Source organism: Myotis brandtii, unplaced genomic scaffold (assembly GCF_000412655.1).
Source record: "Myotis brandtii unplaced genomic scaffold, ASM41265v1 scaffold165, whole genome shotgun sequence".
Lineage (NCBI taxonomy): Eukaryota > Metazoa > Chordata > Mammalia > Chiroptera > Vespertilionidae > Myotis > Myotis brandtii.
Genome location: NW_005356042.1, coordinates 3,754,026 through 3,768,955, shown reverse-complemented (window position 1 = coordinate 3,768,955; position 14,930 = coordinate 3,754,026). Strand labels below are relative to the sequence as shown.

Below are 14,930 nucleotides of genomic sequence, written 5' to 3'. Positions count from 1 at the left end.
CTCCATGGAGGTGTCAGTCCTTCACTGAGGGAAGAGTTGACTCAAGAGTCGCCTGCACAGCCCTGGCGAGCGAGCCCTGGCTCCTGTGATGCAGGGCCTGCCAGGTCAGAGGGGTTGGGGGAGAGCTGGGCTCTCCCGCAGGACAAGAGAGCAGGTGTTCCAAGACAGGTGGAGCCACACCTGAGGAAGAGTCCAGCCTGATGAGGGGCATCTAATTAGCATCCTGATAGGCAATTTCCCACACTTGTGACACTTGTTCTCAGTCATAAACTTCGTTAATACAGATTCTTCCTTTAAGGAATTATTGCTTCATTATAATGTGCTGCAGATGCTGCAAGTGACTTGCATAGGAGTGAGCCCACGAGGTGGGGTGGGGGAGCCCATGGGTGGGGGTGCTCCCCTGAGGTTTGAGGAGGGGAATGTCTCCATAAGCCAAGCAGCAATTCCTTGCATCTGCGCCCAGTTTCCCCAGGCGACTGTCCAGCATAACTGGCGCATCACCAAAGCCAGTTCCAGACTCTGTTATTGCTCCATGTGCGTCTCGTCTTCCCGCATGAACACCAGGGCACCGTCTGGCCTCGCGCCCTGTCATCCGGGCGGGTCTGCCCTTTCTCAGTGTGGCTGCACAGAGGCTCTGGGAGTACAATCTCTGCTCCGCGCTGCAGAAATTCCCCACCACACTTCCTTCTTTCCTTAAGTCTGTCTGCCCCCGGCTCTTTGGGGGTTTGGAGACTGGCTTTGTTCCTTAACTCTTTCCCTCCTGGACACCGCCCAATGCAGGTGCTTTCATGCCCAGAGTGGGAGCCAAGGCAGGCACACCTTGTCCTGCTCCTCTGGGCGCATGACTGGGGGTGGCATTCGGCAGTCTTCCTGTGTAAATAATGGCACTGTGGGGCTGCCCTGTAAACAGATGGCTCCCACCTTCTGTGCTGCGTCATCTCCCCATTGCCTCGAAGGCCGAGGACCCCTTTTTCTGAAACCACTTCCGTCAGCACCACTGAGCACACATGTCACCGGCCTGCAGGCAAGCCTCGTGCTCAGGAAGAGCGCCGTGGTCAGAGGCCCCCTGGAGCCCTGCCGGGGACATGTCCCTTGCCGGGACTCAGCACTGTCCTGGGTAGTATCCAAGGAAGTTGTAGAGGGATGTTCAGGGTCCCCGTTTAGAGCCTCAAGGAGCCACACGGGCCTCGCCTCTCAATTCTGAGCATGCCTTTTGAGTGCATTGCCTGATCATCCTGCCCCCAGTGCAACCAGGACCTCCGGGTCTCCAGGCAGCACGGGGGTACCCTGAGAGCAGAGTGGTACTACACTGGCATTCAGTGGACCCTGCCCTCCACAGACCCTCCATGTTTGCCCCTTGTCCCTCTACTCTTTCCAATTGCCCTCGACCCAGAGAAGGAGGGTTCCCCAACCCAGCCCCCTCCCACCTTCCTAGAGTCTGGTGACTCCTCTCCCTCTCTCCAGGGTCCTCTCAAAGCTAGAATCCTCAAGAGTCCTTTCCTCCACTGCCCCAGACCTTCATGCCACAGTAGCACCTCCTCCACTGATGGTCCCAGGCCCTTCACATTTCTGAAAGCAGTGTTAGTCTCCTGCTGTCTTCTAGATCCCTCCCAAACATTCCCCTCTGTGAGCCTTTGCCCACAGGCCTCTGGTTGGCTCCCTTGCCTCTGGCCTCTGCTCCTCCACGGTGAGCTGAGCGGTCAGAGCAGATGGCTCTGAGGAAGCTCTGGGAGGGCTGGGCTTGGTGGGCCTCACCCCTGCCTGTCACTCGTTGGCCACTGCCACTGCCACAGGTCCCAGGCTGTCTCTGCAGCTTTCCCAGCAGCTAGAAGGGTCCTTATGAGACAGGCTTTCTCAGAACTGTTTCCGGTTCTCCTTGCTCAGTGTTTCCCTGGACAACCGCCTTTGCCCCTCCAGGTTCCGTGCCCATCCTTACAAAACCCCCACTGGCCAAGCTTTCCCCAGGCCCCCAGTGCACCCCACCCAGGAGGTGGGCCAAAGAGCTCGGACTCCTTTCTCCTTCACCTGTTGGTCCTAGTCCAGGCCTGCCCTCCTGTGCTCGGGTGCCCTCGCTCTGCCTGCTGTCCCTCCCATCCTGTCTCCCACCTGGGCATGGCTGCAGGCACAAGCAGGCGCAGTCATCACACTGCCCTCCAGTTTCCACAGGGCGGCAGGAAGGAGCTTTCAGATGCAAATGTCCCTTTACCCCATGCCAGGCTTCCCACAGCCTCCAGGGCGCTTGCTCCGTAGAGACAGTGTCCCGCACATCCTGCACTGTCCACCCCACCACCCTCGGGGCTCCTCCAGCCTTGCTCCTGCTCCCACAGGACTGCACCACATGCCCCTCCCACCCTGAGCCTCAGCCCACTCTTGCCTCATTCACGTGCTGCTTCCCCTCTGGCCGGCCTCCACGGAGCCAGGCTGCCCTGCCTCTGCGCCTAACCGGCCAGCAAATGCTACTGAGCTCACTGCCCCAGGACAGAGCACAGCTCCTCACCTGGTGGGGGTGTCCTGGGGCTGCTGGAACCACTCGCCACTAACCAGAACTCCAACAGGAATCTATTCCCTCCCAGTCTGGAAACTAGAGGTCACAGGGCCATGTTCTCTCCGGAGGCTCTAGGGGAGGCTCCCCTGCCTCTCCAGCTCCTGGGGCTCCAGGTGTTCCTGGCTTGTGGCTACGTCACCCCGACCTCTGCCTCTGTCCTTACATGGCCTTCTGTGTCGTATCTGCCTCTGCCTCCCTCTTTTAAGGACACGTGTGATCACATGGGAAGCTCCCTGGGGAATCCAGCATGATCTGGACTACCTGTCATCGTGTGTTGGTTTTGCCTGACAGTGATCCAAATAAGTGACCGGGACTCTCCCGCGTGTGCACCTGTCCTTCCTTGGCATCTAAATCCCCAAATCCCTCCATGATACAGCTTCCATATGTCTCCAGCACCATCCCCTCCGTTTCGGTGCCTGGTTCTCTCGGAGGAGACCCTAGTTCTCGCTGCTCTGCATCAGGCTGGTGACAGGAGACAGGTGCTGGAGGAAGCCACCTTCCACCGCGAGCTGGCGTGCGGGAAGGGGACACCTGGAGATGCCAGAGAAGTAATGTCTGAATAGGCTGAAGGGAGGAGAGGCAGCAGATGGAGGACTAGAATATTGCAGGCCGGAGCCGTCTCCCTGCTCCAGGGCAAGGGGATATGGTCAGGGGCTGCGGAGTGGCCATGGGGGTGCAGCTATAGGGGGCTCTCACCCTGGCTTAAGCTGCATTTGCACAGAGTAGGGCTGAGAGCAGTTCAAAGAGGGTGCAGGTGACATCGGCAGAGGCCCCGAAACCATGATGGCCGTGCTCCGGGCAGTGGGGACAGGCAGGGCCTGGGGCAGGCAGCAGTACCTCTCCGCTGAGTCCCTGGGCTCGTGGAGGCCAGCAGGGTCAGGTCAGGAAGCCCCTGGAAGGACTCAGCCAGGACGGGGAACAGGATGATGGCCTTGACCGAGGCCAAACTCTGCATTTACATGGCAGGCAGCTGGCAGCCATGGAAACATGGAAGACCATGCAGATGTTTAGTGCAGAGAAGACAGGACCAGAGCAGAGATGGGAGAGAGGTCACGGAGGCCTGGTGTCCACCCCTGTCCCTGCAGCCACTCCTGTCACTTCATACCCGCACCTCAGGCTGTCCCGGCCCCATGATGCAGCTTTCTAACGCCTCTCATTTCTTATGCTTCCTGTCGGGGCGGGTGAGAACCACCACGCCGCCGCCTGTGCTCTGGGAGTCTGGCCTTCCCGCTGCACTATAAATAAGCCAGCAGCCCGTCCAAGCACACCCATCCGTCTTGTTTAATAGACTGGAGAGCGCCCCGCACCGCGGCAGGTCTCAAGGAGTGGTGCAGTGATGGATGGCTCCTTCCTGCGTCGGACGCATGATGTATAATGAAATATTTATGATTTATTTCAGCTAATAACCCGGCATGAAGTGCAGGGTGTGAGAGCAGGCGGGTGAAACAGCACTCCTTGCAGCGGGCGGGATGGGGGTGTCCCCAGGTGCACATGCTACACATTCACACATGTATACACACTGACACACGTGTGTGCACTCACACAGCCCGCCTCACCACACCCTCGATGCCCCAGGCTGGAGTGCAGACCTCCAGCTCCTGGTTGTCCTCCGTCCCACCCCCTCTCATGCTCGGTGATGTCTGAGAAAGGACTCTGGATCCTTAGCTGGGAGGGTTCCTGCCAGGGTGATGCCCAAGAGAAGCCAGATGGGGAAGCAGGCAGTGAGCCAGCGGAGCCGGAAGTCCCTTTTCTCCTGTCAGAGACCCACATGGCACCAGGAGCGCCCCACCAGGAAAGGCCACGGTGATACCCAGCTCTACCAGGGCCCTGCCGAGGCTACAACCCGACTGCGGACATTGACAGACAGCGATCCTCTCTCCTCTCTGTTTTCAGGCGCCTGAGAGACAGGTGTCCTGGGCAGTGACAGTGCGGGCCTCTCCATTACACCTGCATAGGGTCACAGCCAGAGGGTGTTCCGCTGTCAGCACCACAGATTGAGAGCACAACCATTAAACTTTGTGCTTGCTGCCTTGTCCCAAAATTGCCCCCCACAGAGCCAGCGTAGCAATAGTATTGATGGGCACAGGTGCAGGCACCCACCCATGTCCATGTGTCCTCTGTGCCTGCCCCAGCATGCCTCCTGGTGACCAGAACCCCTTTCCTCAGGCGACACAGCCATGTTCAAGGACGGCAGCTACTGGATCCGGGGGCGCACATCAGTGGACATCATCAAGACGGGTGGCTACAAGGTCAGCGCCCTGGAGGTGGAGCGGCTGCTGCTGGCGCACCCCAGCATCAAGGGTGAGTGGCCGTGGTGCTGTCAGCAACTGTTCCCCAGGACTTGCTCCAGGGACCCCACCTCCCCGGCATTTCCTGCACGTTCTTGCTACTCTGCAGCCTGCAGTGATCACTTGGTGTTTAAGGTGCCCACCCTGTTCTGTGCACAGATGTGGCTGTGATCGGTGTTCCGGACATGACGTGGGGCCAGCGGGTTACTGCAGTGGTGACACTGGAAGAGGGACACTCACTGTCCCACAGGGAGCTCAAGGAGTGGGCCAGGTAAGGGCAGGCAGGGCCGGCGGCCCTCATGGGGTCAGGGGAGGGAACTTTCCCACCACAGAGGAATGGGTGGGCAGGGAGTGGACTGTCCCATGGCCTGGAGGGGACAGGTGGGGGCTTGGGCCTTGCTGTTGTTCATCTTGGGGGAGGACTTGGAAGGTCAGGCGATGTGGTACTTACATGAGGCTGCCCCAATAGGGGGCTCCAGGGACACTCTGTAATGCTGGCAGAAGCAGATGTAGAACCCGTGCGTGCCCATCACCGAAGGGCCGGGAGCCCTCGCAGGGAGATGGGAGCTCCCACTCCCCACCATATGACTCAGATGAGGTTTGGAGGAAGGTTCTGAGGTGGCAGAAACACTTGCTCCTGGACAGTGTCCCCTGTGGTGAGCGAGCAGGTTCTCTCCTGGGTTTAGGAAGAGTCTTGTCGGGGACATCCGGTGAACCTGGAGCCAGATCCAGAGCACCCACCCCTCGGCCATGCTCTAAACCAGCGGTCACCAGCCGGTGGTCCGTGAGGTCCAAAAGGTTGGCGACCACTGCTGTAAACCACGTGCACTGAGCATGGGCATTCCCCATGCCCAGTGGGTGCTCACTGCCCACCCAAGGCCAGAGCTTCCCCATCTCCAGCAGCGCAGTTCCTGTCCCTCACCCTGCATCTTGGCCGGTTTGCCTTCGCCTAACCCTAGCCCCTCCCCCAGGAGCCTTTCTGCCATCTGCCTGGTCCCGTGGTTTCTCGGTCCCAAGGCTCACAGAACCCTTCCCTGGGCCTTGTGGTCAGTCCCAGGGCCCACCCCAAATCCCTGCCCCATCCTTGTCAAAGCCAGACAGAACTGGACAGGACAGGGGGAGGGTGTAATGGAACCATGGAGCAGTGGCCCTGCAGCTCAGAGAGGCAATTAGTAATCTCCGAGTTCTTTATCTAAATCCAAGAATTTCCTCCTATCTATCTCTTCTCCCCACACCCTCCTCCACCCCAGCTTGCCTCCTCCTCCGTGCTAAAGATATTTTTGGCTTGTCCAACATGATTTCACAAACAGTAGGAATCCTGGTTTCATCAGGGGCAGCACAGCTGGGCAATTAGATCCCCAGGATTTGCAGAAGCACAGTCGGAGCACTGCTGTTTAACAAGAGGAGAGGCAGCTTTGATTAAACAATTACTCTGTTAACAATTCCATGTGTGTATGTGAGTACAGGGTGGATATGTGTGCATGTGTGTGTACATATGTGTATGTGTGTGCACTTGTGTGGATGTGTGTGTACGTGTGTGTCCTATGCCGAGAGTTTCGGGTCCAAGTCTGCAGTCGCACATTAATCTGGGGCTGTCCCCAGGCAGGTGCCCGCATGCCCCTTCACCCTGGGCTCGGCTCTGCATCTCTCTCAAATCCAGCTCAGGCTTCTGGCCCAGCCCCCAGCAGGTCCTGTCCTAATGGTCATGGCTGTGACTGTGGGTGTGCGAAGACCCTAAAACGGGTGCTTTGTGCAGAGGATCTGGGGTGCTTTGGGGAGATGCTCCCAGGAGAACAGGACTGGGCAGAGCAGTTGGCCAGCCTGCCGTGTGTCTCCGTGAGGACGGTCAGACTGAGGCTGGTGTCTGGGCCTTTGTGTCCTCAGATCGGCAGTCACTGGGTGTGACACAGGCTGTCCCCCCCATGGCGGAGAAGAGGGTCTTCCTTTCGGAGCCACCCTCTGCGTCCCCCGTGTGGGTGCAGGGATGCGGAGAGGAGCCTCCCTCCGACTCTTGGACACTGACTTTTTAGTAAGGCTGTGTTTCTTTCTATGTTCACTATCATTTGGAGGCTTTTAAAAATATGTTTTTTAAATAACGTTTTCTCTTTTGCTATTTTTTTTTATTTCTGAACATTCTTGCCATCCTCTCAATCTCTCTGCTCCCCAGGTAAAGAGCTGTCTGTCTCTCCATGCTGTGCTTTTAGCAGGAGTCACAGGGAAGCTGGCAGCCCCAGCTCAGGCAGCGCGTCTCCACAGGGGCGGGGGCATGGTCTCAGAGCTGGGTACACTACCAGGTGTGCAGGGTCTAGGACACGGACAACCTGCCGCCCTTCCCCCCCAGACTGCCAACTGGAGTGGGCCAGGCGGGACTTCCACACCCGGGAAGAATCCGCAGTGTCAGCATCCCCTCAGACCGTGGTGAGTCGGGATGGAGGCTGAAGTCCTGTCCCTCTGTGCCCCTCCCTCCCTCCTCCAAGGAGACGTGTTTGGGAGGCGTTAGGCAGTATCTCCACTGTCCATGTGGGTTTTTTCACAGGGAACCTTGCTCTTAACAGACAACTCAGCTTTGCGGGACTCCTGTGCGAGATCTCACTTTGCCTCGAAGCAGTTCTGAGAGCTTTGTATTAGGCCACTTCCTAAGCTGGGAACCTTGGAGGAAAGCAGGCCCAGCTTACAGACTGTCCTGCAATGAAGGGATCACTGTTCTTGGAAATGCAGGGTCTGCGAATTTTAAGCATGTGTTCTTCACAACACTTTTAGGTCATTTTAATTTTTATACTTTTTTCCCTTTTTTAGTGGTTGCTAAGGTGGGGTTTTACTGGGCATCTTTAACTTTCCAGGCTCTCTCCCGTGACATCGGCCTCTTCATGCATGGACAGACTGTGGCTATTATTGCTATGCATCTACTTTTATATTTGTCACACACCCACACTACCTTCTGTTATTTTTGTTAAGCGGTTACTCCTAAAGAGAAGTCAGTAGTAAGGACATGGTGTCTGTTTCCCGGCTCCGCTGCTCTTCCTGCCTTGGCTCACCCTCAGTTCTGTCGGCAGCATTTCCTCCTGCCTGCAGACACGCTCCCATCTGGTGCTGGTCTGCTGGTAAGGAACTTCGTCAGCGTCTGTGTGTCTAAAAACGTCTTTAATTTCACCTTCATTCTTGAAAGATACTTTTGCTGGACATGGGGTTCTAGATTGACTGGTTTTTCTTTTAGTTCCTGGGAAATGGTGCTCTACTACCTTCTCACCTGCACTGTTCATTGTGGGAATCTGCCATCATCTCAGGCCACTCCCCCAGACCCGCCTGGGCCCTCTTCTCTCTGGGCCCTGGCACCCAGCTCAGTGCTGGCATGGTAAAGAAAATGGAGGCAGGGGGAGAGCCACAAAGCACGACATGCCACCCAAATACCACTGGAGACACCAAGTTTTGGCAACCAGACTGCAGAGCAGTGGGCAGCTACGTTTCAGGAGCAAGTCGGAGTGTTCCCCCTGCTGCACTGTCAGTCCTGGTGGCTTATTCCAGCCAAGTCCAGCCTGGCCCCACATGTCCTCCAACCCTAGTGGGCAGCCCCGGCCATCTCCTGCAGCTGCCAGGACCACAGATGGTGGCACTGTCTCTCCTCATGAGCCAGCAGCAGCCTGCACTCAAGTACCCTGGAGTGGGAGCCACACCATAGCCCTGGCCTGCAGCAGTCTGTTTAAGGAAGGAGCTGCCCCGAGATAGCAGTGTGTTCAGGGCTGTATTGCTAATGCTTTCTGCCTGTGGGCAGGTGTACCCAGCCTGCAAGGGTGATTGGGCTCATGTTTATTCATAAGCACTAGGCCAGGGGTGGGCAAACTTTTTGACTCGAGGGCCACAATGGGTTCTTAAACTGGACCGGAGGGCCGGAACAAAAGCATGGATGGAGTGTTTGTGTGAACTAATATAAATTCAAAGTAAACATCATTACATAAAAGGGTACGGTCTTTTTTTTTTTTTTTAGTTTTATTCATTTCAAACGGGCCGGATCCAGCCCGCGGGCCGTAGTTTGCCCACGGCTGCACTAGGCTGTTTAGGCAAGAATTGGGGTTTCTCGTCCACCCCCATCACCAGCTCCTTGCTACTAATCCTCAGTGGCCAAGGCCCCACAGCTACAGAATGGAGGGCCACAGCCACCTGTTGGCCCTGGGCAGACACTGGGGGCCATGTGTCCTGCAGCCCGCTGTCTGCATCATTCCGGCCTGGCCTGAAGGTTGTCAGCAGATTGGAGTCCCTGTGTCCCAGGAGGCTGGGAACTGCCACCCCAGGCAGCATCCAGTGCTTCTGCAGTTTCCTTGCAAAAGGGCATGTGGCCCGGGTGTGGCTTCAGAGAGCAGGGAGCAGCAGCTCTTGTCTGCCCAGAAAGGGCCCGGGAGGGAGAGTGTGGGCCTGCAGCCTAAGGAGGGGTTCCCGAGCAGAGCCTACGGTGTGGGACCCAGCATGTGGCCGCACACGGGAGGACACACCATGTAATGGGGAGCCCCTCAGGGGAGTCAGGGCTACAGGCTAGAGCCACCCCTGGACTAGCGCTGGTGCTGCTTGAGTGCTGGCTCTGGTGCAGGGAGGCCGCCTTCTCCGCCCGTCCGGCTAAGGCTGCTGCAGTGACCAGGGTGCAGGTGGGCTTATCCTCACCCCCACCCCGGGGGGCAGAGGGGCATCTCTGTTAGCGTGTCCTGCAGGAGGGCACCCTCCTGGAACAAGCACAGATATGACCAGGCCGGGAGGTGGGTGCCATCTGGGCCCGGAGTTGCTGCCACTCAGGTCACGCTTGTCTCTGCAGAGGCGTCCTGGCCCCGTATGCTGTGCCCTCGGAGCTCCTGCTGGTGGAGGAGATCCCAAGGAACCAGATGGGGAAGATCAACAAGAGGGACCTGGTCAGGCAGTTCTACCCGCACAGCCAGGGAGCGCCGGAGGCCAGGCACCCGTGAGCCAGCATCCGCTCTACACCCAAACCCCCAATTGGGTGGAGCAGAGTCCGGCCTGATGGAGTGAGATCACAGCCAGAGGCCTCCTCTGTCCGTCCGTGTGGCCACATCCACACCTTTGCCTGGTCAGGCCCCAGGAGGGTCCAGGTGTCACTCAGGGATGCAGTCCCCACAGGAAATTCAGTAAAGCTTCTCAGAGGAAAACGCCTGTGCTGTGCTGTCTACCCGGGGCTGCGTGGGGGCTGTGCGGCAGGGACAAAGAACGTACTTGTCTGCACACACGTGCACACCACGCAGCCCGGGGTGTCCCCCCATTGTCCAGGATGCCCATGCCGCCGCCTCAGGTGGCCTGGACCCCTACAGAGCCTCCTGATTGAATCCTGACTGCTCTGAGGAGCCCACCTGGAGGACAGCCCCAGGCATCCAGGTGAGGGGGTTTGGGCGTGCCATCATCCCTTCTGTCCTCCCTGGGGTTTCCCAGTGTGTCTCTAGGACAGTCCACATCACAAGAGTGGCTTCACTGAGCCCCAGGGAGTGGCAGAGGCTCATGTAGGCCTTCAGGCCAAGCCGACTGCCATAGGGACAAAGCTCAGGCAACCAGAGGGCCAGGGAAGCTGAGTGTCTGGACCGCCTGCTGAGCAGCTGGTTGCAATCCCTCAGCCCCCACAAAGGGCCCACAAACTTCTGGGCTGGGCCAGGGGGCCTTATTTCAGTCTCTGTGGCTACATGGTCCCTGTGGAGCCGCTCACCCCCATGGTTGTGGTGTAGATCCCGCTGTTCTGTGGAATCCAAATCCTCTCAGTAGCCAGAGGCTGACCACCAGTGGCCCTGCAGCTGCTCCACCTTGACCCTTAACCCCCACCCCCTCCATGCTGTCCCCACCACATACTCCTGTACTCCCACAACCCCTCCTTTCAGTCTTTGTCTAAATGCCACCTTCTCCTCCCCAGACCCTCCCCCCAGACAGGCCCTGTCCTCCACACTCCTGGCCACAGTTGCACAGACCTCAGCGTTCCCACTCCCCGCTCTTGGCCGTGTTGATTCCGATGCACGGGTGCCCTTTGTGCACTCTGAGCAGAGAATCCAGAGGCTTCTGGACAGTTTACCAGAGACCTGGGCAGCTCCTCTGCCCACAGCTGGTGGGAAGTGGCCCTCACAGCACAGCAGGAGTGTGGCCCTGACTTTTCCAGAACCTGTCTCCAAACTGTGTCTGACAGAGCAGCAAATCGTGGGAACTGGAGGAGCCGCCCCAGCCCGTGCAGGGCGCGGTGCCTTATTGAGAGGCTGTAGCTGGTGAGAGAGGCGGAGCGGGGACCACCTCCCGCCCTCAGCCCCGCCTGTGGCCTGTGACTCCCCAAGGCCTGACCCTGGGTGTGGGATTTGCTCAGAGGAACATCCAGCCCCAAGCTCTCTCCTTCCTGAGGTCTGGACATGAACGCCAGTCACCCACCTACCAGGCAGGCCCCTTCGAGGGGCTCAGCCGCTGTGCCCACAGCTGGCTCCTCTAGAGGGGAGCCCTCCACACCTCGGTGGACACCCGGTTTCCCCCTGTCCTGTGGCCGCCCCTGTGGTAACTAGGGAATCACGTAACCACATGCTGCTGAGAGAAGTCAGACTCAACACTGCAGGGTCTTCCCTAATCCCAGTGATTTGACGCTAATTCCTAAAAATGGTTACATAATTACTTGCTTTATGCTGTAATCTATGTCAGACACTTTCTGAAAATGACAGTCACCTTCGGCAAACAGCAAGAGGACAGAGGATGTTGATTTGTCCTTGGAACAGGTCCCTCTAAGGACACAGAACGCTGGGCCCCACTGGTTAAGTCAACATGATGGAGGGTCACGAGGCTTCCGGGAAGTCCCCCTTGCTAAATATGCCCCCTACACACACCTGGGGCAGCCTCGCCCACCCCACACTCGCTCCCCCAGTGAAGCCAGCAGCAGGCACCCTGGGAGCTGAGCTGTGACGGCCTAATTGACAGCCCATCTGCCTTCGGCCTCACTGGGCGGGGCTGAGCTGGGGCTGAACTCACTGAAAGGCGGCCCGGATGCCCAGGGTTCCTGATGGGGCTGCTGCGCAGACAGGCCGCCGCCTCAGCAGAGGGAAGGCCAGCCTGTGCCTCCAGGATCGCTCGGGAGGGAGCACACCTGGCTCAGCGGGTCCCCGAGTCCTACCATGTCCCTCCTGGACATGACTCATTAGCGGCCACAGGGAAGCCCAGCTGCCTCCACGTCCACCCAGCGTCTGTGTTTGCAGGCACCAGGCCAGCCAAGGTAAGAGCCCCCTGAAGAGAGACAGGCTTGAAACAGCCCCTCCCAGCACCCCGGCCCGTGCCCTCTGCCTGCGTTTCCCTGTTCTGTGATCTGAGGCTGGTGCTTCCTCTGGGCTCCTCGGGTTCTAACCAAGGGCTGAGGGCTTCGCTTCCTCAGAAGTTGAGTCTGGGGTCTGGCGACGGCACACGGCTCCACCTAGGAGCTCCCCAGCCCCCCTGGCTCCCCAGAGGAGGCCAAGCAGGAAGTTGGGGCAGGGCATGGAGCTCTAACAGCCGGGGGCCACACAGGCCAGGCCACCAGCACCCACTGCCCAGGCACCAGGCACTTCCGTGTCCACCAGTCTCAGCCACGGCTCAAGTCTTTGTCTAATCACCACGCTGGCCCTGCTGCCCCACCTGCGGCACGAGGTTCCCAGTGGTGAGGAATGCGCCACAGCCCCTGTGTTCACATCCGGCCCTCTGTCTCCCTCTGGGGAGGCATGGGCCTCGCCCTGCCACCCTCACACATGGGACTTAAAAATGTTCTCCTGGACCAGGCTTCCCGTGCAACATTCCTCCCGAGTCACCCCAGAGCAGGGGCCACAGCAGAAAATGTCACAGTCGCAAACAGAACTCCGCAGTGCCGGGCCCCAGGACCAACAAGATGCGCCTCGTGTCCTGGAGTGAGTCCAGACCCCCGAGGGCCAGGGGATCGGACTCTCCAGGTGTGTCCGTAAGCAAAGCCGCCTGCCACCCTGGTCCCCAGCCAACACAGGTGGGGCTGGGACCCACTGGCAGCCCAGGCCCCGGGAGCAAGATCCCAAGTCTGCCTGCTCAGAGCCTGAGAGCCCCGCCAGCACCCTGAGAACCAGGCCAGGGAGCGCGGAGCCTGGCGTTCCTGTCTGTGAAGGGGATCTGGAGATAGTCCCTGCTCCAGCCCACTGGGAGGCAAAATGAGACCGTCGTGCAGAAAACGGCAGCTCACTGCCCATTTTAGATGAGATAACCATAAAAATAGGTACAGTGCCGGGCTGACTTTAAGCAACAATGAATAAGAGGTATTACCTACAGGTGTACATACCACACACACATATCCCTGCATATATGTGTGTGCTCACACAACTGCTTAGACATGTGCTCAGACACCCCTGCATATACATGTGTTCACATGTCTGTATACATGTGTGCTCACCAACATTCCTGTATACGTATGTGCTCATATGCATGCCCACACAGCTACATACACACATGTGTACCCACAGACATCCTTGCATGTATACCTATGCACGTGCACACGCACACATACACACATGCTCAGTGACACACACACACCCCTGTTTTGGGGTTGAGTGGGACCAGGAATATAAAGCAGTTTTCCAAGAGTCCCGGGAATCACCTTAAACTCCAAAGTTCCAACTCTTTTTCTGTTTTATGTTGAGTTTTTACATGAAAAAAAAATTGAAGACAAATTCCAGCGCTAAACAGTAAATTTGAAAACTATAGCTCAGTTTTTAAAATGGTCCTGTGCTGTCATCAACAAACGGTAGGTGTTGGCGAGGATGCAGAGAAAAGGGAACCCTCCTGCACTGCTGGTGGGAATGCAGACTGTGCAGCCACTGTGCAAAACAGTATGGAGTTTCCTCAAAAAGTTAAAAATGGAACTCCCATTTGACCCAGTGATCCCACTTGTAGGAATATATCCCAAGAAATGAGAAACACCAATCAGAAAGAATGTATGCATCCCTATGTTCATAGCAGTGCAATTTACAATAGCTAAGATCTGGAAACAGCCCAAGTGCCCATCAGCAGATGAGTGGATAAAAAAGCTGTGGTACATCTACACCATGGAATACTATGCAGTTGTAAACAAGAAAGAACTCTTACCATCTGTAACGGCATGGATGGACCTGGAGAGTATCATGCTAAGTGAAATAAGTCAGAGAAAGACAAGTATCATATGATCTCACTCACATGTGGAATCTAATTAACAAAATAAACATGAATGGAGTGGATCCAGAGACATGGAGGCAAGGAACAGACTGTCGAACCTCAGAGGGAAGGTGGGGAGGGGAGGGTGGGAAGAAAGAGATCAGAGAACTTGTATGCATATATGCATAACCCATGGACACAGACTATAGGGTGGTGAAGGTGGGGGGGGGGGCTAGAAGAGGTCAATGCGGGGGAAAGGGGACATATTTAATACTTTCAACAATAACGTGTGTGTTTTTAATGGTCCTGTGCTGTGGCCTCCCTCTGGGGAGCCCTGGGCCTCTGCATCCCCCTGTCATACTCGCCTCTTCCTGCTCCTCCTCTTTACTCTCTGTGCCCCTTACCTTCCAGCCACTGGATGGATCTGTGCCAGGGTTCCCCATAGGACCCCCTTCCTCATGACCTCCCACCCCCCTCGATCCCCTTCCCTAGCAGTCCCTTCCCTGTCCCCTCCCCTCCCCATAGTCCCCGTGCTACTCCTACAGTCCCCCTGCCCCACCCAGCATTCAGCCCATGTCCCCCTGTCCCTGTGTCCTCGGTCGAGGTGGGGTCTGTCTCCATGTGTGGACTCTGCATCTCTGGTCAGTCAACTGCTCAAGGTCACCTTTGCATTGTGGTCCTATGTGCACTGTTATGGCCTCTTGGTACCCCTCCTAGAATCTTCCTGAGCCAGAGCAGCCCACGATTCACAAGGACCCCTGCGCCCTACGTCGGGCCCTGTGGGGCCAGCTGCCCCTTCCCACTGGGCTGGGAGCAGCAGTCAGAGCAGCCTTTAAACTGCCTGCAGGATTCAAGTGTATCCTTTGTTAAAACATCAAGGATGCGGTAAATTCTTAGCTCACCAAATAGATCAATATCAAATTATCATGTCCCACATTCATAACTCTTACGCACGCAACAATGGGGGGACA

At 57.3% G+C, this 14,930-nt stretch overlaps 1 protein-coding gene across 3 annotated transcripts in view; it reads left to right on the top strand.

Annotated features, from left to right (window-relative positions):
• Positions 1-11,308, top strand: part of ACSF3 (acyl-CoA synthetase family member 3) — a 69,906-nt gene extending 58,598 nt beyond the window's left edge. For 2 of the 3 annotated variants that reach the window (XM_014536646.1, XM_014536647.1), the window contains exons 8-10: positions 4,678-4,846; positions 4,993-5,104; positions 9,632-11,308. In XM_014536646.1, coding sequence (XP_014392132.1) covers positions 4,678-4,846; positions 4,993-5,104; positions 9,632-9,835 — 485 coding nt within the window. In that variant the 3' untranslated portion in view covers positions 9,836-11,308. The remainder of the gene's footprint in view (positions 1-4,677; positions 4,847-4,992; positions 5,105-9,631) is intronic. The other variant, XM_005862495.2, reaches the window with a different exon arrangement.
• Positions 11,309-14,930: the final 3,622 nt, after the last annotated feature.